The 21,101-nt window shown below is 50.8% G+C and overlaps 2 protein-coding genes and 1 long non-coding RNA gene across 6 annotated transcripts in view; 2 read left to right on the top strand and 1 right to left on the bottom strand.

Moving 5' to 3' along the window:
- LOC309333100 overlaps positions 1 to 21,101 on the top strand; it is a 136,407-nt gene that overhangs the window by 72,619 nt on the left and 42,687 nt on the right. The window lies entirely within an intron of this gene.
- POLR2E (RNA polymerase II, I and III subunit E) overlaps positions 1 to 21,101 on the bottom strand; it is a 97,305-nt gene that overhangs the window by 54,008 nt on the left and 22,196 nt on the right. The gene's annotated exons all lie outside the window — the stretch shown is intronic.
- Positions 1 to 21,101, top strand: part of ARHGAP45 (Rho GTPase activating protein 45) — a 47,810-nt gene that overhangs the window by 23,513 nt on the left and 3,196 nt on the right. For 2 of the 3 annotated variants that reach the window (XM_081846049.1, XM_081846048.1), the window contains exons 10-22: positions 429 to 509; positions 2,003 to 2,191; positions 4,182 to 4,319; positions 6,484 to 6,674; positions 8,902 to 9,047; positions 9,671 to 9,760; positions 10,015 to 10,104; positions 12,450 to 12,613; positions 13,538 to 13,726; positions 15,270 to 15,407; positions 15,579 to 15,814; positions 17,088 to 17,337; positions 19,312 to 19,405. In XM_081846049.1, coding sequence (XP_081702175.1) covers positions 429 to 509; positions 2,003 to 2,191; positions 4,182 to 4,319; positions 6,484 to 6,674; positions 8,902 to 9,047; positions 9,671 to 9,760; positions 10,015 to 10,104; positions 12,450 to 12,613; positions 13,538 to 13,726; positions 15,270 to 15,407; positions 15,579 to 15,814; positions 17,088 to 17,337; positions 19,312 to 19,405 — 1,996 coding nt within the window. The remainder of the gene's footprint in view (positions 1 to 428; positions 510 to 2,002; positions 2,192 to 4,181; positions 4,320 to 6,483; positions 6,675 to 8,901; positions 9,048 to 9,670; positions 9,761 to 10,014; positions 10,105 to 12,449; positions 12,614 to 13,537; positions 13,727 to 15,269; positions 15,408 to 15,578; positions 15,815 to 17,087; positions 17,338 to 19,311; positions 19,406 to 21,101) is intronic. The other variant, XM_081846050.1, reaches the window with a different exon arrangement.

Genomic DNA, 21,101 nt, shown 5'->3' with positions numbered 1-21,101 from the left:
TTAATCTATCAATCAATCAATCCATCAATCAATCAGTAACTGAACTGGGTTTGTGACTAGCTGAACACAGTCACAAAAACAAATGAACCGAAAAAGCCTCAAAAACGCAAAATAAATAGCAAAAACAAAAGCGCCAAACGTAATCCGTTCCGGAAGTCCGTTTGACTTCCAAAATGTTCAGAAACCAAGGCGCGGCTTCCGATGGATGCAGGCACCACAAAAACAATAGCCGACAGCCGCATTGCACGTTTGGCTTCCGGAAAATGTTCAAAAACCAGAACGTCTGGGTTTTCAGTGTTTGGGAACCAAGTCATTTGGGTACCAAGGCATTTGAGAACCAAGGTACCACTGTACTGCAGTGTTGAAAACCAGAAGTCGCCCAGTTACAGCCAAAGGACTCATCCCTCCCTGTTATTTTTCCTCCTCAGCCTTTGGCAACCAGGCGCCTTGAGCACGAAAAGCGTCGGAAAGAGGTCAAGGAGCAATGGCACCGGGCTCAGCGAAAACTGGTGAGGATCTGGGGCTTGGGGGGCATTTAGCTGCAATTCCCACATTGCAGGGGGTTGCCCATAGACCTTCCAACTCCAAATGCATGGTGTCCGAGTTTTGATTTTTCCTCCTCCCTCCCTGATCCACTTTCCTTTAATGCTGTGTCCTCTTAAGATCGCAACCCCCCTTCTTTGGGTGAACCCAGGTGCTTTGAAACGGGCTGCGTAGGTAGGATGGCCCGAAACAAAAGTATGCATCAATTCAAGATGCTGCAGACAGAATTGAAGAAAATAAATTCAAATCTGAGTGGCATTGAACAACGTTACCACTTTTCCCCATAATGGTGAGAAACCATTAGTGAGCAGTCAGTTAACCTGATGCAAATTACCTGGCAGTTTCCTCGTTCAACCAACATTTTACCAACTTCTTAATAATAAGATTATTAATAATAATTTATTTATACCCCTCCCATCTGGCTGGGTTTCCCCAGCCACTCTGGGCAGCTCCCGATAGAATATTAAAAACACGATAAAACATCAAACATTAAAAGCGTCCCTAAACAGGGCTGCCTCCAGATGTCTTCTAAAAGTCAGATAGTTGTTTATTTCCTTGACATCTGACGGGAGGGCGTTCCACAGGGAGGGCGCCACCACCGAGAAGGCCCCCTGCCTGCTTCCCTGTAACTTGGCTTCTCGCAGTGATGGAACCGCCAGAAGGCCCTCGGGAGATGGACCCAGGTGTCCGGGCTGGACGATGGGGGTGGAGACGCTCCTTCAGAAATATTGTGGGGGATTTTGCCGCAAGCCTTACTGAAATCAAGACATACTATGTCCGTTGCGTTCCCCTGATCCACCGATCTCCTAATTTTTACTGAAAATGAAATGAGATTTTAAAATGATGGAATATATAGAGCTGGCTGACCTTACTGGAAGAATCCGCGACCATAAAGAAGAGGAATACCAAAAAGAGTGGAAGAAATTTAAGGACTGTATGAATAAATACTGTGATATCAAAACTTAGAAATTACTTGAAAGTACCAGAATAGGCCTAGGATTAAATTAAGAGTTAATTAAATAAAAAAGATTTAGAACCTAAAGGAAAGTTAAGAAATTTTCTTTTGATTGGAATACTGTGTTTTTAAAAAATGATACCAGAAATCTGCTACATTTTAATTACAAGGAAATTCAGATGGGAGGGCTCAGAGGAAGCCCAAAATATGTTTACGAGGTTAGAAGTCGAAATAACTGATTAATTTGTGTTGTTTAGGTGATAAAGTTGTTCAGGTATTTAGGTACCTTGTTTTTTATTTTATTTTTTGTTTATATTTGTGATCGTGTCTTTTTTCTTTTGTTCCCCCCCCTCTGTTTTTCTTTTGCTGTGATATTTGTAGGAAACATAATAAAAATTATTTTTTTAAAAAAAAAGAAAAGAAAATGAAACGAGATTTGTTTGGGATGGCATGTTTTTGGGAAGCAAGGCAGGGTCTTAACTTGTGTGGCCCCCCCCCCAACAGCAAGAGGCTGAGAGCAACCTCAGAAAAGCCCGCCAGATGTACATGCAGCGCTCGGAAGAGTCCGAAAAGGCCAAGCATGTGATGGTGAAAGCGGAAGAGGAGCAGCTGGGGTCCAGCACGGGCGGCAGCACTGCGGCCACTAAAGCCCTCGACAAGAAGAGGCGACTAGAGGAAGAAGCCAGGAACAAGGTGGGTCAGAAAGTGGGGAAGGGGGGGGGGAAATGGACCCTTGAAATGAGGGTCCCGAATCTGTGCAGGAAAAACTGACGGGCAAAGGTCCAATTTGCCGTCCTTCAGAACCACAAAGACGGGAACCTGCGTTCCTTTTTTCTTTTATAATAATAATTTTATTATTTATCCCCCGCCCATCTGGCTGGGCTTCCCCAGCCACTCTGGGCGGCTTCCCAAAAAATATTAAAATACAGTAATGCATCAAACATTAAAAGCTTCCCTGAACAGGGCTGCCTTCAGATGTCTTCTAAAAGTCAGATAGTTGCTTATTTCCTTGACATCTGATGGGAGGGTGTTCCACAGGGCGGGTGCCACCACTGTAAAGGCCCTCTGCCTGGTTCCCTGTAACCTCACTTCTCGCAGGGAGGGAACCGCCAGAAGGCCCTCGGGAGATGGACCCCGGTGTCCGGGCTGGACGATGGGGGGTGGAGACGCTCCTTCAGGGATTCTGGGCCGTTTAGGGCTTTCAAGGTCAGCACCAACCCTGTGAATTGTGCTCTGAAACGTACTGGGAGCCAATGTAGGTCTTTCGGGACCTGTGTTATGAGGTCTCAGCGGCCGCTCCCAGTCCCCAGTCTGGCTGCCGCATTCTGGATTAGTTGTAGTTTCCGGGTCACCTTCAAAGGTAGCCCCACGTAGAGCGCATTGCAGTAGTCCAAGCGGGAGATAACCAGAGCATGCGCCACTCTGGCAAGATAGTCAGCGGGCAGGGAGGGTCTCATCCTGTGTACCAGATGGAGCTGGTAAACAGCTGCCCTGGACACAGATTTTAAAGGAAAGTTTTCATTTATACTTTTCAAGTCTATGCATTTCATTAGTTTTACAATCTATTTGTCATTTCAAAACCTGACTTTCTTCCCTGCTCTTTCTGCGGTTCCTTAAAATTTTTAATATCCAAATTCGTTTCTGCTGCAAATATATGCTCTCATGAAAACTGCAGGTTATTACGATAATCCTGATAATGTTTTTATCCAATTTTCCTGTAAATATTTGATAAGCCATTTCCGTTCTTTTATAAACAGTTTGTTAGCGTGATTTCTTGTTGTTCTGGTAAGTTTCGCCATTTCTGCATATTCCATTGGACGGTGGGCCCTTCTGTTCTCAACTTGAAACATTATACAGTGGCACCTTGGTTCTGAAACTTAATCCGTTCCAAAACCAAAGCGTTCCAAAACCAAGGCACGTTTTCCCATGGAAAATCACACAAAATGGATTAATCCATTCCAGACTTTTAAAAACAACCCCTAAAACAGCAATTGAACATGGATTTTACTAGCTACCAAGACCACTGATCCATAAAATGAAATCAATCAACAATGTACTGTACTATAAAGTAGATAAGGCAGTATTGTAGATGATTAAAAAAATGTTTTAAAAAATTCTTGCCTGCACTGATGATGGTCATTGTTTCGATGGGGGGCTTTTATCCATTTCCCCAGTCACACAATCTATCAATCAGTAGCTGGACTGGGTTCCACACCGTCACAAAAACAAATGAACCAAAAAAGTCTCAAAAACGCAAAATAAAGAGCAAAAACAAGCACCAAACGTAATCCATTCCAAAAGTCCATTTGACTTCTGAAATGTTCGGAAACCAAGGCACGGCTTCTGGTTGGCGCAGGCGCCCAAGAAAAAATAGCCGACAACCGCGTCAGACATTCCAAAACTCCTTCAAAAACCAGAACACTTCCGGGTTTTCGGAGATTGAGAACCAAGGCATTGTTTGAGAACCAAGGTGTTGTTTGAGAACCAAGGCGTTGTTTGAAAACCAAGGCATTGTTTTAAAACCAAGGTACCATTGTATCCTTTCCTCGTTGAGGACTTGCACCAGAAGCTTAAATCGTTAGGGTCACCCCCTTTTTTTTGAGCTGAAATAACAGGGGGCTTCTGTCCTAGCTGCCCACCCCCTGCCTCTCTTGGCAACGCTAACTCTCCTTGCCCGCTCCAGGCCGACGAGGCGATGGCGACTTACCGGACGTGCATTGCCGACGCCAACACGCAGAAGCAGGAGTTGGAGGACACAAAAGTGACCGCCTTGCGTCAGCTCCACGAGGTGGTCAAGCAGAGCGACCAGATCATCAAATCGGTGGGTCTCTCAAGCGCTCGGCGGTCGGCTTCTAAACATCTTTTTGCCACCAAGAGGACTAGCAACTTGCTTTTTGTTTAAACCACAACAGAGACACATCCGTGCCCAACTTTGGTCGCAGTGTGAGCCTTGGCCTCCTCCAGGTTAAACAAGCATTTTGTTCAGAATAATAGGGATCGTTGGTTCTTGCAACCACCGATAAAAACTTTGCCACTGCTAATGTTCTAGCGTTTGTCCGGTCTTCCAATAGGAACCTGACATAGCGAGCCTCTGATTTTCCCGGGAAAGGTACCAGCAAGGGTAATATCAGTTCAGCCCTGGCTTGCTCGTATTTTGCACAGTGCAGCAAAATATGTTTTACGGAATCGATGTCTTGAGCACACGAGCAAAGTCTGTCCTGGCAGGGAACTCCTCTCAACACTGCAGAAGGAAAGACGTTTAGTCTGGCTTTGGTGAAAAGCCTTCGATAGTTTGGTACTGTCAGGTTTTTAATGTAAGGTGTTAACTTAAAGACAGGCCCATATTGCACCCCTACTGCCAGCGGACTACAGACTGCTTGTGATTGAGATCGCAAGTCACTGTGTGTATTATCCCATAATTTTTGCTTTAACGTCTTTTGGGCACCTTCATAACCCAGGTAATACAGTTGGGGGGGGTGACAGACCAATAGAGGTGACTTTTTTAGCCATGGTTTTCTGCCATTTGCTGGTCAAGTGTTGGTACAAACCCTTGCCTAGATCAAACCCTGAAATCCTGAGCCAATGTTTTAGGGCAGCCCACCACGCTTTAGTTGAAATTGGGCATTCACCAGCTTCTAACAGAAGTATGGAGTTGGGGACACAGTTGGGTATATTATATACAGTGGTGCCTTGCAAGACGAAATTAATTCGTTCCGCGAGTTTTTTCGTCTTGCGATTTTTTTGTCTTGCGAAGCACGGACTTTGGAAAAGCTTCAGAAATCACCAAGGTCTTCAAAAACCTCAAAAAAGGCTACCACATCGCGTGCTATGAGTTGCTCCTCGAAGTGAATGCACGGTTTTAAGAAAAAGGAAACAAACTTGCAAGACAAAGGAAACAAACTTGCAAGACATTTTCGTCTTGCGAAGCAAGCCCATAGGGAAATCTGTCTTGCGAAGCAACTCAAAAAACGAAAAACTCTTTCGTTTTGCGAGTTTTTCGTCTTACGAGGCATTCGTCTTGCGAGGTACCACTGTATAATACTAATGGTGGGGACGGTGATGAAAGGTAAATTTGATTTGTCTTCTTGCTGGAACCTGAATTATGCAAAGCCGACGACTTGCAGCTCTACATTTCCAACGATTCTGCGGCGGCTCAGATCAGAGGCGTATCGTGGGTTGCCAGTGCCCGGGGCCTTGGGGAGGGGAGGGGAGGGGGACAGACGGAGTACGCATGCCCATTGCGACCAGAGTCATTCTGGAGAGGTCCCTTCCTGGTTCGTTCTCAACAGAAGCACACAGCTGTGTCGGCATGGCGCCGGGTGTCGAAATTCGGTGCCCCAATGGTTCTCCGTCCCCGCGGGCACCCCCTTCCCTTGCTACACCACTGCGATGGATCAGACCGATAGCTGTCAAGCGTCCCTTATTTGGCGGGAAAGTCCCTTATCCCAGCACCGTGTCCCGCTGCTGTCCCTTATTGATGATGTCCCGTAAATTTCCCGGGTTTCAAAGAAGCAGCTCCTCTCCCTCCCTCCCTGCCGGCCAGGGAGGAGGGAGGCTCCAACTGTGTTGCTTGGCTGCGTTGCTCACCCAATAAGGAGTCTAAGAACGCCTGGGGGGTGGAGCTTGCATGCCTTGTGCTGATCCAATCGGCCGCCTTGCCTGGGGACTCGCCTTTGCTCAGCGCTTCCCAGCGGAGAGGTGACGGTGGTTTTCCTTGCTGTGTCCCCTTTGCCGGGTTGCTGCGCTGTGGGAACCACCGCTTGAGGCTTCGTTTGGCTGCTGGCTGGGCTTTCTGCCTTTGGCTCGGAGGGGCTCAGAAGTCGAACATACCAGCACTCTGAAAATCCCTTATTTTGGCTGCTGACCCCTTATTTTCGAGGCTGCTGGTCCCTTATTTTCTAATCTGTAAGTTGACAGCTATGATCAGACCTCCTGCTGCCTTTCCTCTAACGTGTGTCCCTGCTTTTTCCGCCCGTAATCTCCAGGCCACCATCTCCTTCTTCCAATCCATGCACATGCAGACAGCCCCTCTGCCCGTCTACTTCCAGACGCTGTGCGAGAGCAGCAAACTCTACGACCCCGGCCAGCAGTACGCCTCACACGTCAAGCAGCTGCAGCGGGGAGACGAGCCCGAGACCCAGTACGACTTCGAGCCCTACGTCTCCAACAACAGCTGGTGGGTGATCCTGGGTTCGAATCCTGACCCTACCAGTTCCCGAGGGAAAGTGCTCAGGGAAGGTCAGAGGCAGAACAACTGCTCTGCGTGTAGAAGGCAACGGGTTCAATCCCTTATGGCGTTCCTGGGAAGGTCGGATAGCTCGGTAGATGGAACACGGGGCTCTTGATCTCAGGGTTGGGGGTTCGAGCCCCATTTTGCGCAAAAAAAAAATCTAGCCTTGCAGGGGGTCAGACTGGATGACCCCTGAGGTTCCCTTTCCAACTCTACAACTCTGATTTTAAAGTACTGAGCGAGTGTTCTGCAACAACAGGGAACCTGACTTGCACTGCTAAGCTTTGCAGCTGCAGTATTTTATTATTATTATTATTATTATTATTATTATTATTATTAATTGCTTACACATGACCCATCTGTCTGGGTTTCCCAGCCGCTCTGCGCTGCTCCAGAAAGAATATTAAAAACATAGTAAAACATCAAACATTAAAAACATCCCTAAACAGGGCTGCCTTCAGATGTCTTCTAAAAGTCAGATAGTTGTTTATTTCCTTGACATCTGGTGGGAGGACGTTCCACAAGGTGGTTGCCACCACCGAGAAGGCCCTCCGCCTGGTTCCCTGTAACCTCGCTTCTCGCAGGGAGGGAACTGCCAGAAGGCCCTCGGAGCTTGACCTCAGTGTCCAGGCTGGACAGTGGGGGTAGAGATATGCTTCCTTAGGCAGCCACTCACGAAAAAACTATATGGGGGAATCTAACCCCAGTCACCTCCTGGCAAATAGAAGGGGAAGAAATGGAAGCAGTGAGAGATTTTCCTTTCTTGGGCTCCATGATCACAGCAGATGGTGACAGCAGCCACAAAATTAAAAGACGCCTGCTTCTTGGGAGGAAAGCAATGACAAACCTAGACAGCATCTTAAAGCAGGCGTCTTTTAATTCCGTGACTGCTGTCACCATCTGCAATGATCCACAGGGTGGGCGCTACCACCAAGAAGGCCCTCTGCCTGGTTCCCTGTAACTTGGCTTCTCGCAGTGAGGGAACCGCCAGAAGGCCCTTGGCACTGGACCTCAAGTGTCAGGTCTGGATGATGGGGGTGGAGACGCTCCTTCAGGGATACTGGGCCATTTAGGGCTTTCAAGGTCAGCACCAACACTTTGAATTGTGCTCGGAAACGTCCTGGGAGCCAATGTAGGTCTTTCAGGACCGGTGTTATGTGGTCTCGGCAGCCGCTCCCAGTCCCCAGTCTGGCTGCCGCATTCTGGATTAGTTGTAGTTTCCGGGTCACCTTCAAAGGCAGCCCCACGGAGAGCGCATGGCATGAGTCCAAGCAGGAGATAACAAGAGCATGCACCACTCTGGCCAGACAGTCAACAGGCAGGGAGGGTCTCATCCTGCATACCAGACGGAGCTGCCCTGGACACAGAACTGACCTGCGCCTCCATGGACAGTTTAAATCTTTGTCGTCAGGCTCTTTGGATAGACACAAATCTCCTGTTTGTCTTGCAAGCCGAGAAGCTAAGGTCATGGGAGCAGCCATAAACTGAAGCCCCGGCCACATTGTACAGGAATAGCTCCATCCGCAGAGCACGCCATTCATCTCAGGGTTGTGGGTTCGAGTCCCACATTGGGCAAAAGATTCCTGACTTGTACGGGGTTGGATTAGATGACTCTTGGGGTCCCATCCAATTCTGCAATTCTGTGATTCTAGGAAGGCCCTGGGAAGCCTCTGCCCATCAGTTGTAGATGCTACTGGGCTAGAATTTCTCCCCAAGTGGGGAGCCCTGCCACTTTTGGCAACGGGTCGGGTTTGACGGACTCTTCCAAGCTTCCTGCTGGGACGCAGCTGGCGCTGTGGGTTAAACCACAGAGCCTAGGGCTTGCCGATCAGAAGGTCGGCGGTTCGAATCCCCGCAATGACGGGGTGAGCTCCCGTTGCTCGGTCCCTGCTCCTGCCAACCTAGCAGTTCGAAAGCACCTCAAAGTGCAAGTAGATAAATAGGTACCGATCCGGTGGGAAAGTAAACGGCATTTCCGTGCACTGCTCTGGTTCACCAGAAGCGGCTTAGTCCTGCTGGCCACATGACCCGGAAGCTGTACGCCGGCTCCCTCGGCCAGTAAAGCGAGATGAGTGCCGCAACCCCAGAGTCGGCCACAACTGGACCTAACAGTCAGGGGTCCCTTTACCTTTACCTTATCCAAGCTTTCTGAGGGTCTCCGGTCCCCCCACAGGTCTCCTCTGTCCCGGGCGAGAAAAAGCAGTTTCACCACCGGCGATTTGCCAGCGGCAGCGAGCGGATCTGAAGCGTCTGGCAAAGAGGCAGCAGCTTCGGAGGGCGAGGGGGCGCAGAGCCGGCCGGCCAACCCCGAGCGACGAGGTGAGTCTTCTTTTGCACTCACAGCCCTCGATAAAAGCTGCACACACCCCTCAATTTTTGCAGTCAGGACAAATTCGGCAAGATGGCAACTTGTGCAAAAAACCGCTTAGCAGAGCTTCCATGGCTGCAGGCAGCCTACGGTCTTTTGTAACACCAGCAGGGAGCAAATGGCAAACAAGGAATCCTGAGGCATTTCCGAGTAACCAAAGGAATAAAATACCGTATTTTTTGCTCTATAAGAGGCACCAGACCACAAGACACGCCTAGTTTTTGGAGGAGGAAAACAAAGAAAAAAATATTCTGAATCTCAGAAGCCAGAACAGCAAGAGGGATCGCTGCGCAGCGAAAGCAGCAATCCCTCTTGCTGTTCTGGCTTCTGGGATAGCTGCGCAGCCTGCATTCACTCCATAAGACGCACACACATTTCCCCTTACTTTTTAGGAGGGAAAAAGTGAGTCTTATAGAGCAACAAATACGGCATATACACATGATATGATATATATATAATGCACACCAACTTTCCAATTCCTGAAAGGGACAGTGTTGCAAAGGCAGGGAATTTCGCCGCGCCCAAACTCAAAACGACCCAGTAACGAAACCTTGCCCTGTAATTGGCTCCTCAGGTGGGCGGGGCCACCAGCTGCACAAATCGTGGCCGACGGCTATTGCGGAGACAAAGGGCAGCCTCGAATCCGGTCCCACCGCGAGCTCAGGTAGCGTCACAAAGACTTGGCCGGGACCCCGTGGGGTCATCTATCCCAACCCCCTGGCAATGCGGGAACCCTGGCCCACGAGTTGGGTGGGCTTGAACCATCCACCTCCCTGGCTCTTGGGGAACATCCGTAGGCCATAGCCCTTCTCCCCAGACCCCGCCCCTTCCTTGCGCCCGGGTGGGACATAAAGAGAGCCGGGTGCGAGTGCGCGCACCATGCAAAATCTCCCCTCCTGACATTGGGTTTCCTTCTAGGTGCGTTCCCCCAGAAGTCCCAGGCGGTTCCGAGCAATGGGACGTCTCCTGGAGACGAGTCGGACGGGAATTCGCCTTCGTTTGAGCAAAGTATGTCCCGGGCCGAGAGCGGGGGGGCGGAAGTGCAGCCCGTTGTTGGCCGAGGGGTGGGGTGGGGGGTCCGGCGTGGAAGGGGGCGAAGAAGAAGCCCGGTGGTCCTGAGGACGAGAGACGCAGCAGCATGGAATGAGGGATTGCAGGGGTTAGGGATTGTGTGCTAGTGGTAGAATATGTACAATACAACAGAGCCTTTGTACTTGGGTCCCACTGCAACAGCGACACCTAGCGGCGGAACGCATGCATTACAATACAGTGTCACGTTAGCGACCCCTAGGGGCAGAATGTACACAATACAACACAGCCTTCGTATTTGGGGTGTTACTGCCACAGCAACACCTAGCGGCAGAACATTGGATTGAGGTAATGGATTGAGGTTGACTCCTGACAAGACAGAAGTACTGTTTTGGGGGGACAGGAGGCGGGCGGGTGTGGAGGATTCCCTGGTCCTGAATGGGGTCACTGTGCCCCCGAAGGACCAGGTGCGCAGCCTGGGAGTCATTCTGGACTCACAGCTGTCCATGGAGGCACAGGTCAAATCTGTGTCCAGGGCGGCTCCATCTGGTATGCAGGAAGAGACCCTCTCTGCCCGCAGACTGTCTGGCCAGAGTGGTGCATGCTCTGGTTATCTCCCGCTTGGACTACTGCCATGCGCTCTCTGTGGGGCTGCCTTTGAAGGTGACCCAGAAACTACAACTAATCCAGAATGCGGCAGCCAGACTGGGGACTGGGAGCGGCCGCTGAGACCATATACCACCGGTCTTGAAATACCTACTTTGGCTCCCAGGACCTTTCCAAGCACAATTTAAAGTGTCAGTGTTGACCTTTAAAGCCCTAAACGGCCTCGGTCCAGTATACCTGAAGGAGCGCCTCCACCCACATCGTTCGGCCGGTACACCGGGGTCCATCTCCCGAGGGCCTTCTGGCGGTTCCCTCACTGCGAGAAGCCAAGTTGTAGGGAACCAGGCAGAGGGCCTTCTCGGTGGTGGCACCCGCCCTATGGAACGCCCTCCCATCAGATGTCAAGGAAATAAGCAACTATCTGACTTTTAGAAGACATCAGAAGACTCCCGAAACGGTTTGAAAACCAAGGCGCCGTTTCCGATTGGCTGCAGGAGCTTCCTGCACTCAATCGCACATTCAGCTTCTGAAAAATTTTCACAAACCGAAACACTCCCTTCCGGGTTTGCGGCGTTTGGGAGTCGATTTGTTCGGGAGCAAATTCGTTTGAGTACCAAGGTACCACTGTACAAGACAGCCTTTGTATTTGGGGGTCCCACTGCCACAGCGACACCTGGTGGCAGAACATACGCATTGCGATACAGTGTCACACTAGCGACCTCTAGGGGCAGAATATACACAATACAACAAACGAACCGGAAAAGCCTCAAAAACGAAAACGCAAAATGAATAGCAAAACAAAAAACAAAAAAACAAAAGTGCCAAACAATCCATTTTAGAGGTCCGTTTAAGTTCTGAAATGTTCGGAAACCAAGGCACGGCTTCTAATTGGCGAAGGCGCACCGGAAACAATAGCCACATCGGACATTCAGCTTCTGAAAAACGTTAGAAAACTGGAACACTTACTTCCGGGTTTTTGGCGTTTGGGAACCAAGGCGTTTGCGAACCAAGGTACCACTGTATTTACATTCCAGAAGCTCGAATTGCTCTCGTTTGCACCTTGAAAGCAGAACTTTTGGGGCAGCTAAACCAGCTGTGCTGGTCCCAAGGGTTAACCGTGCGGTGAGGTCCAAGTCCAGTCCAAGACTGAGGGTGCGGTATGGAGGCTGTCCGTCAAAGCTGTTGCTGGGTCCAAGGCAGGGAGTCGGGTGAGGTCAGGAGCTCTGGCAGGAGAGCAGGACAGGGTGGAGGCAGGAACAGGCTACCAACAATGTTGCTCCCGCAACTTGGGACTGGGGCTGGCCGGCTTTTATCTGCCCCGAGGCATAGGGCGGCCCCGGTCCACAGGCGACTCGCCTCTCCTGGCCTGGAGGCGAGCCCTCCTCCTGCGGGAACTTAGTTCCCTCCACCTCTCTGCCCTGAGCCTCTGCAGCTCAGGAGAGGCTGGAGGGTTCCCGGAACCAGAGGCAACCTCAGCTTCCTCTGACGGGGCTGAGAGTGGAGCACCTGCAGGCAATGGGTCCTCCATCACCTCCGGAGCCAGAGCAGACTCACCTGAGGACCCAGCACAGGTGAGGACCCTTCAGGCTCAGGCCCCAGCCCCGGCTCAGCTGGTTCTGGAGGCGGGGATTCCTGTGCAGGATGGGATTCCTCCGGTTCAGCCTCCGAGTCCGAATCCCAGGCCGTCACACCGGCCCTTTCCCTTCCCCGATTCCCAGGTATCGACGACATGACTCCAGAGATCTCGACGCCCACCGGCCCTTTCCGCCACATGGGCTTATCCAAAGCTGCGCAGACCCATCATCTGAGGAAGCTACGGACCCCTTCGAAATGCAGGGAGTGCAACAGCTACGTTTATTTCCAGGGAGCCGAGTGCGAGGAGGTAGGAAGCGTGCAAATTCCCAAATTGAAGGGGGTTGGGCTGGATGACCTTTGGGGAAAACCCTCCTTCCAACTCTACGATTCTACGATTCCATTTTGAGTGGGGGGGGTCCCGACTCCGAGGACCACATGCCCCCCCCCCGAGAGCCGCTCGCAGAAAGTGGAGCAAGAGATGAAAATGTCACCTTGCTCATGCATCTAAAACAGGGGTCAGCAACCTTTTTCAGCCGTGGGCCGGTCCACCGTCCCTCAGAGCTTGTGGGGGGCCGGACTATATTTTGAAAAAATAATGAACGAATTCCTATGCCCCACAAGTAACCCAGAGATGCATTTTAAACAAAAGGGCACATTCTACTCATGTAAAAACACACTGATTCCCGGATCGTCTGCGGGCCGGATTGAGAAGGCGATTGGGCCGGATCCAGCTCCCAGGCCTTAAGTTGCCTAAGGTAAAGGTAAAGGGACCCCTGACCATTAGGTCCAGTCGTGGCCGACTCTGGGGTTGCAGTGCTCATCTCGCTTTACTGGCCGAGGGAGCCGGCGTACAGCTTCCGGGTCATGTGGCCAGCATGACTAAGCCGCTTCTGGCCAACCAGAGCAGCGCACGGAAACACCGTTTACCTTCCCGCCGGAGCAGTACCTATTTATCTACTTGCACTGGTGTGCCTTCAAACTGCTAGGTTGGCAGGAGCAGGGACCGAGTGATGGGAGCTCACCCCATCATTGCGGGGATTCGAACTGCCGACCTTCCGATCGGCAAGCCCTAGGCTCTGTGGTTTAACCCACAGCGCTACCCGCGTCCTTTAAGTTGTCTAAAAGCAGCTGGGGGGGGCAGGGCAAGCAGCGCCACCTGGTGGCGCTTTCTAGAACTGGGTGCACCCTCCTCTCACGCCGCTGGTTTTTCCCCTGCCTCCGTCGCCCGCAGTGCTACCTCGCCTGCCACAAGAAGTGCCTGGAGACTCTGGCCATTCAATGCGGGCACAAGAAGCTGCAGGGGAAACTACAGCTGTTCGGGAGGGACTTTGCCCAGCAGAGCCGCCTCAGTTCCGACGGCGTCCCCTTCATCGTTAAGAAGTGCATCTGCGAGATCGAGAGACGGGCGATGAAGACCAAGGTGAGCAGGGTGGATAGACCAAAACCCAAGGATTCAGATTTTATCCTGGTTGTGATCAGGGCTGTCTTCAGCATAGCCAGCACTGTGGTGCAAAGATCCCTCTGGCGGCGCCCCCCTCCCAGAGTTGCTGATCTTTTTAAAGGAGGGCGACACGCCCAGCTTTGCAGGGCTGGAGGAGGCGGGCATAATAATAATAATAAGACAGCGACGTAGCGTGGGTTGTCAGCACCCGGGGCAAGGCAAGTAATTTGCACCCCTAACCCCTAACCTGACGCCGCTGCCAGCTTCTTCTTGCTGCTGCCTGGGCTGGGGTATTTACGGTAAGGTAGCCACGGCGGCGGCGGGGGGTCCGTGTCAGGTGATCTGAGGCGAGTTGCCGCTGGCGCTGCCGCCCAAACGACGCCGCTTGCCCGGAGGAGGAGGAGGGCAGAGAGGCGAGGAAAATGCAACATGGCCCGGCAGCGGCGGGGCTGTGAGGAGGGGCTGCCTGGCGCGCTCTCTGTGGCCCTGATGCGCGGGGACCGCGGCGAGCGCTGAGAGCCGCTGCCTGACGGACGCCTTCAGCCTGGACGCGCGCACAGCTTGTCGGTTCCACGAGACATGGGGCTCTGCTACAGCCTGCGCCCGAGGCTCTTTGGCGACTCCGGAGGCGGTGAGCACGCCCCCCCCAGATGTTGCGCCCGGTGCGGCCGGCCCCACTGCACCCCCACGCTACGCCACTGTAATAATAATAATAATAATAATAATAATAATAATAATAATAATAATGTTGTTGTTGTTGTTGAGTCGTTTAGTCGTGTCCGACTCTTCGTGACCCCCTGGACCAGAGCACGCCAGGCCTTCCTGTCTCTTTGTCCATGGAGTTTTATTGGCAGGGATACTGGAGTGGCTTGTCGGTTCCTGCTCCAATAATAATAATAATAATAATAATAATAATAATAATAATAATGTATTCTTTATTCCCCGCCCATCTGGCTGGGTTTATTGATTGATTTACATTTATTTGTTATGTGCGCATGCAGACAATCGTTATGTATTTATTTATAGTAATAAAAAAATTACTAGTTTTCCAAAATTTTAAACAAACAAACAGACATACATCTTAACTGTACTTGATCCAATCTTAGTAACATTTTTAAGGGACTTCCTCAAATCCCCCTGGCTGTGTATCATTGTTAACAGTTTTCCAAAACCTATTTTCTCATAAAATTCACTTAATCCCTTAACCTCTTATTTTCTTTTCGTTTTGACTTTAAACATATTATTCTCTAAAAATCACACAATTAAATCCTAAGCCTGTCTGGAATCTGCAAGCTTTTCCAATGAAACTATCTCAGAGTATTTAACTAAATAGTCTTTGAATTTCATCCATTCCTCCTGGTACTCCTCCTCCTTCTGGTTGCGGACTCTTCCAGTCATGCAGACAATCATTATTATCCCCTATTAAATTGCCCTGTTGTTGGCGCTTTGCAATCGATTGCTGGGTTTTGGGTTGCAAATTTGGGCACTTGGGTCTCTAAACGGTTTGCCATCGCCGCTCTAGGGCATCTACCGCGTCAATGGCGTGAAGACCCGCGTGGAGAAGTTGTGCCAGGCGTTCGAGAACGGGAAAGAGTTGGTCGAGCTCTCCCAGGCCTATCCTCACGACATCAGCAACGTGCTGAAGCTCTACCTGCGGCAGGTGAGTCTCCCCGGGGCGGTGCCTGGTTCCCTCTAACCTCACTTCTCGCAGGGAGGGAACCGCCAGAAGGCCCTCGGGAGATGGACCCAGGTGTCCGGGATGGACGATGGGGGTGGAGACGCTCCTTTGGGGATACTGAGCTCATCAAGGACATTATATCATTGGCTCCAGCTCCCGGAACCCATCATGCCATTTCGCATGTACAACAGCCTTATGGGGTTGGCCAAGGAGAGCCTTCAGGGAGGAGCGGAGGGCAGGCCCGGGAAGAGTATCGCTGAGCTGGTGGACAGGGGACCCGAGACCGAGAAGGTGGTCGTGGCGCTGGTGACAAAGCTGAGGGACCTTCTGAAGGAGCTTCCGTCGGAGAACTTGTCTACCCTAAAATACATCGTTCTGCATTTGAGGAGGTAAGTGGGAGAGGGGGAGACGACTGCTGGTAGGAGACCCTGCCTCCAATAAAAGGGGAGTGGTGAGATTTCCCCTCCCTTCCTTCTACAACAGCCGGTACAGTGGTACCTTGGTTCTCAAACTTAATCCGTTCCGTTCTGGAGGTTCCACAAGCTCAGGAGTCTTGGCGTATTGGCCCAAACCTGTGACGTCACCAACCAGCTCTTTCCCCGCCAAATGTAATTTTTAAATTCACTGTGTGCCTTGTAGGCAATACAGTGGTACCTTGGTTCTCAAACGTAATCCGTCCCGGAAATTCCATTCCAAAACCAAAGCGTTCCAAAACAGAGGCGTGCTTTCCCATAGGAAGTCATGCAAAACGGGTTAATCCGTTCCAGGCTTTTACAAACAACCCCTAAAACAGCATGATTTTTACTATCTAACGAGACCATTGAATCATAAAATGAAAGCAACAATCAATGTAAAGGTAAAGGGACCCCTGACCATTAGGTCCAGTCGTGACCGACTCTGGGGTTGCGGCGCTCATCTCGCTTTACCGAGGGAGCCGGCGTACAGCTTCCGGGTCATGTGGCCAGCAGGACTAAGCCGCTTCTGGCAAACCAGAGCAGCACACGGAAACGCCGTTTACCTTCCCGCCGGAGTGGTGCCAATTTATCTACTTGCACTTGATGTGCTTTCAAACTGCTAGGTTGGCAGGAGCAGGGACCGAGCAACGGGAGCTCACCCCGATTCGAACTGCCGACCTTCTCATCGGCAAGTCCTAGACTCTGGGGTTTAACCCACAGCGCCACCCGCATCCCAACAATCAATGTAGTGTACTGTAAAATAAATAAGCCAGTATTGTAGACGATAAGGATTAAAATTACCTTTTTTTCTTACCTGCACTGATGATAGTCATTGTTTGGATGGGGGGCTTTTATCCATTTCCGCAGCCACACAATCAGTCAGCCGGTAGCTGAACTGGGTTCCACATAGTCACAAAAACAAAGAGCCGCAAACACTCAAAAATAAATGGCAAAAACAGAGAGACCTCGGTGTAACGCTCGAAACAGAAGCGTAAACACTCAAAACGGATCACATTCAGCTTCCAAAAACAGTTCCCAAACTGGAACACTTCCTTCTGGCTTTGGGTTCCAAGTTGTTTGAGTACCAAGGCCTTTGAGAACCAAGGTACTGCTGTGTTTAGAATGAGAAGACCCTGCTCCCTCGGTGTTGCAAAACAGACCAGGGTTCCCTTGTGAACTGTGCCGTCCTGCCCGATTCTCGCCCCAGGATCGTCGAAGTCGAACAAGAAAACAAGATGACCCCTGGCAACTTGGGGATTGTCTTTGGCCCCACATTGATGCGCCCGAGACCCACGGAGGCCACCGTTTCCCTCTCCTCGCTGGTCGACTACCCGCATCAAGCCCGCATCGTCGAGGCCCTCGTAACCTTCTACCCTGCCATCTTCGAAACCGGCGGCGCTTTGCCAGAAAGCCCTGAAGACGCGCTTCAGGAAGATGGCGACGCGGCCGAGAACCAGGTAAGGGGGGAAATTTTCGGAGAGGTTGCTGTTGCAGAGGGGGGGACTGCTGGATTTTTGGGAATCTTCAGGGTGGCAGGAGAGGATATATTGTTTAATATCCTTCCTAACTTAACGCAGATGGCACTGTGGGTTAAACCACTGAGCCTAGGACTTGCCGATCAGAAGGTCAGCGGTTCAAATCCCCACAATGACGGGGTGAGCTCCCGTTGCTCGGTCCCTGCTCCTGCCAACCTAGCAGTTCAAAAGCACGTCAAAGCGCAAGTAGATAAATAGGTCCCGCTCCGGCGGGAAGGTAAACGGCGTTTCCGTGCGCTGCTCTGGTTCGCCAGAAGCGGCTTAGTCCTGCTGGCCACATGACCCGGAAGCTGGACGCCGGCTCCCTCGGCCAATAAAGCGAGATGAACGCCACAACCCCAGAGTCGGTCACAACTGGACCTTATGGTCCCGGGTCCCTTAAATTTTACTTTAACTTATGCTAGCAATTTCCTTTATGTAGCAGAGTTAAAGGTAAAGGTAAAGGTACCCCTGCCCGTACGGGCCAGTCTTGACAGACTTTGGGGTTGGTGCGCCCATCTCACTCAAGAGGCCAGGGGCCAGCGCTGTCCGGAGACGATTCCGGGTCACGTGGCCAGCGTGACAAAGCTGCATCTGGCGAGCCAGCGCAGCACACGGAAACGCCGTTTACCTTCCCACCAGTAAGCGGTCCCTATTTATCTACTTGTGCCCGGGGGTGCTTTCGAACTGCTAGGTTGGCAGGCGCTGGGACCGAGCGACGGGAGCGCACCCCGCCGCGGGGATTCGAACTGCCGACCTTTCGATCGGCAAGCCCTAGGCGCTGAGGCTTTCACCCACAGTGCCACACGCATCCCTATGTAGCAGAGTTACATTCCCCCTTTTACATGCACAGATGTTTTTACATGCAGCAGATGACAGGTTTCAGGCTCGTGTGAGCTTCTTGCTATTGTACAATTCAGTCTGTCCGAGAACCAAGGTACCACTGTATTACCAACTAAATGATATTTTTAAGGCAGATAAAAAGGAAGGTTTTACTTATGAGATATCAAGATTTCAAAAAGACCTGTTAAAAAACAATAATAAATCGCTGTCGAAAATGTGTTATTTGCTCTTGGAAAGGCATACAAAAGATGAACAGGTCACATCTGTAACGACACACCAGGCAAAGGATTTGGGGCATAATATACAGGTGGCAGATTGGGAGAGGTTATGGGGAACAGATTTGAAATTTAGGGCACATTGTGTGCTGAAATAAAATGATGTGGAAATGATGCGCAGGTGCTATTTGACTCCTGGTAAGTTAGCAAAAATGCATATAACAAGCACAAATATCTGCTGGAAATGTAGATAAAAGTTAACAAAACTTGGTAACGAATACTATGGATAACGGATTGATATGCAGTCGTAAATGCTGATATTAGGATCCATGGAGGGGATGAGGGGGTTGAAGTTTTGAGATTCAGAACAATTTCTTTATAATGGGTTTGCAACTGATATTGTTGTATGTTTATTTTTTTTAATCAAATAAAAATCATTACAGTGGTGCCTCGCAAGACGAAAAGGATCCGTTCTGCGAGTCTCTTCGTCTTGCGGTTTTTTTCGTCTTGCGAAGCAACCCTATTAGCGGCTTAGCGGATTAGTGCTATTAGCGGCTTAGCGGCTAAGCGGCTATTAGCGGCTTAGAAAAAGGGGGGGGGAGCGAAAAAAAATCGCAAGACGTGTTCGTTTTGCGAAGCAAGCCCATAGGGAAATTCGTCTTGCGAAGCGCCTCGAAAAACGGAAAACCCTTTCGTCTAGCGGGTTTTTCGTCTTGCGAGGCATTCGTCGTGCGGGGCACCACTGTATATGGGTTTGCAACTGATATTGTTGTATGTTTATTTTTTTTTAATCAAATAAAAATCATTATTTTAAAAAATAAATAAAATACCTCAGCAATGTCTTGCATTCTACGTGCAGGAAGACGCATGCCAGCCGTCGGACAACACAGAACTGTACCTCACGGCGTCCGCTGAGCAGACAGAGGCTGCTTTTCACGAGGACCTGTACAGAGGTGAGGCGGAAAACACCTGTCCGAAGGTTGGACGCTGCTTGATAAAACTATATTTTTCTTTCTACAATTTGTTATACTCTCCCAGCTTCACCTTAAGGTCCCAGGCGGGTCGTGGACATTAAAACACAATGTGGAAAGCTGTTTGAAACCAAGGCCGTCCCATAATTGTCAACGCAGGCAAACACTCGCAGTCTCTCTCTCTCAGCCGGCTCGCCTCGCAGGGTTAGTTTGAGGATGAGATGGGAACGGTGAGCCACGAATACAGATCTCCTTGGCAGAAGGACAAGGGAATAAAAAAAAGGAAGGCAGTACAGTGGTACCTCGGGTTACATACGCTTCAGGTTACAGACTCCGCTAACCCAGAAATAGTAGCCCGGGTTAAGAACTCTGCTTCGGGATGAAAACAGAAATCGCGCGGTGGCGGCAGGAGGCCCCATTAGCTAAAGTGGTGCTTCAGGTTAAGAACAGTTTCAGGTTAAGAACAGACCTCCGGAACGAATTAAGTACTTAACCCGAGGTACCACTGTAATGGGTTGCATGTCCAGAAAGTGGTGTTGGGGGATGAGTTTTCGGACCCCTGGGCTCTCACTTGTGGGGTGCCTCAGGGTTCTGTCCTCTCCCCCATGCTTTTTAACATCTACATGCAGCCGCTGGGAGAGATCATCAGGGGGTTTGGGCTGGGTGTTCACCAGTATGCGGATGATACCCAGCTCTACCTCTCTTTTAAATCAGAACCAGTGAAGGTCCTGTGTGAGTGTCTGGAGACGGTTGGAGGAGGGATGGCGGCTAACAGATTGAGGTTGAATCCTGACGACCGTTTTGGGGGGACAGGAGGCAGGCGGATGTGGGGGACTCCCTGGTCCTGAATGGGGTCACTGTGCCCCCGAAGGACCAGGTGCGCAGCCTGGGGGTCATTTTGGGCTCACAGCCGTCCATGGAAGCGCAGGTCAATTCTGTGTCCAGGGCAGCTCCATCTGGTACGCAGGATGAGACCCTCCCTGCCCGCGGACTGTCTCGCCAGAGTGGCGCATGCTCTGGTTATCTCCCGCTTGGACTACTGCCATGCGCTCTCCATGGGGCTGCTTTTGAAGGTGACCTGGAAACTACAACTAATCCAGAATGCGGCCGCCAGACTGGGGACTGGGAGTGGCAGCCGAGACCACATAACACCTATCTTGAAAGACCTGCATTGGCTCCCAGTACGTTTCCGAGCACAATTCAAAGTGCTGGTGCTGACCTTGAAAGCCCTAAACTGCCCAGTACACCTGAAGGAGCATCTCCACCCCCATCGTCCAGCCCAGACACTGAGGTCCAGCTCTGAGGGCCTTCTGGCGGTTCCCTCCCTGTTAGTTGTGAAGTTACAGGGAACCAGGCAGAGGGCCTTCTCGGTGGTGGCGCCCGCCTGTGCATCACCATCAGCTGTCAAGGAAATAAACAACTATCTGACTTTTAGAAGACATCTGAAGGCAGCCCTGTTCAGGGAAGTCTTTAATGCTTGATGTTTTATGGCGTTTTTAATATTCTATTGGGAGCTGCCCAGTGGCTGGGGAACCCTCCTAGCCAGATCGGCAGGGTATACATAATATACAGTGGTACCTCGGGTTAAGTACTTAATTCGTTCCGGAGGTCTGTTCTAAACCTGAAACTGTTCTTAACCTGAGGTACCACTTTAGCTAATGGGGCCTCCTGCTGCCGC

The sequence above is a fragment of the Podarcis erhardii genome (assembly GCF_964252035.2).
Source record: "Podarcis erhardii genome assembly, chromosome: 18".
NCBI lineage: Eukaryota > Metazoa > Chordata > Lepidosauria > Squamata > Lacertidae > Podarcis > Podarcis erhardii.
This window is presented reverse-complemented; position numbering and strand designations above follow the sequence as displayed.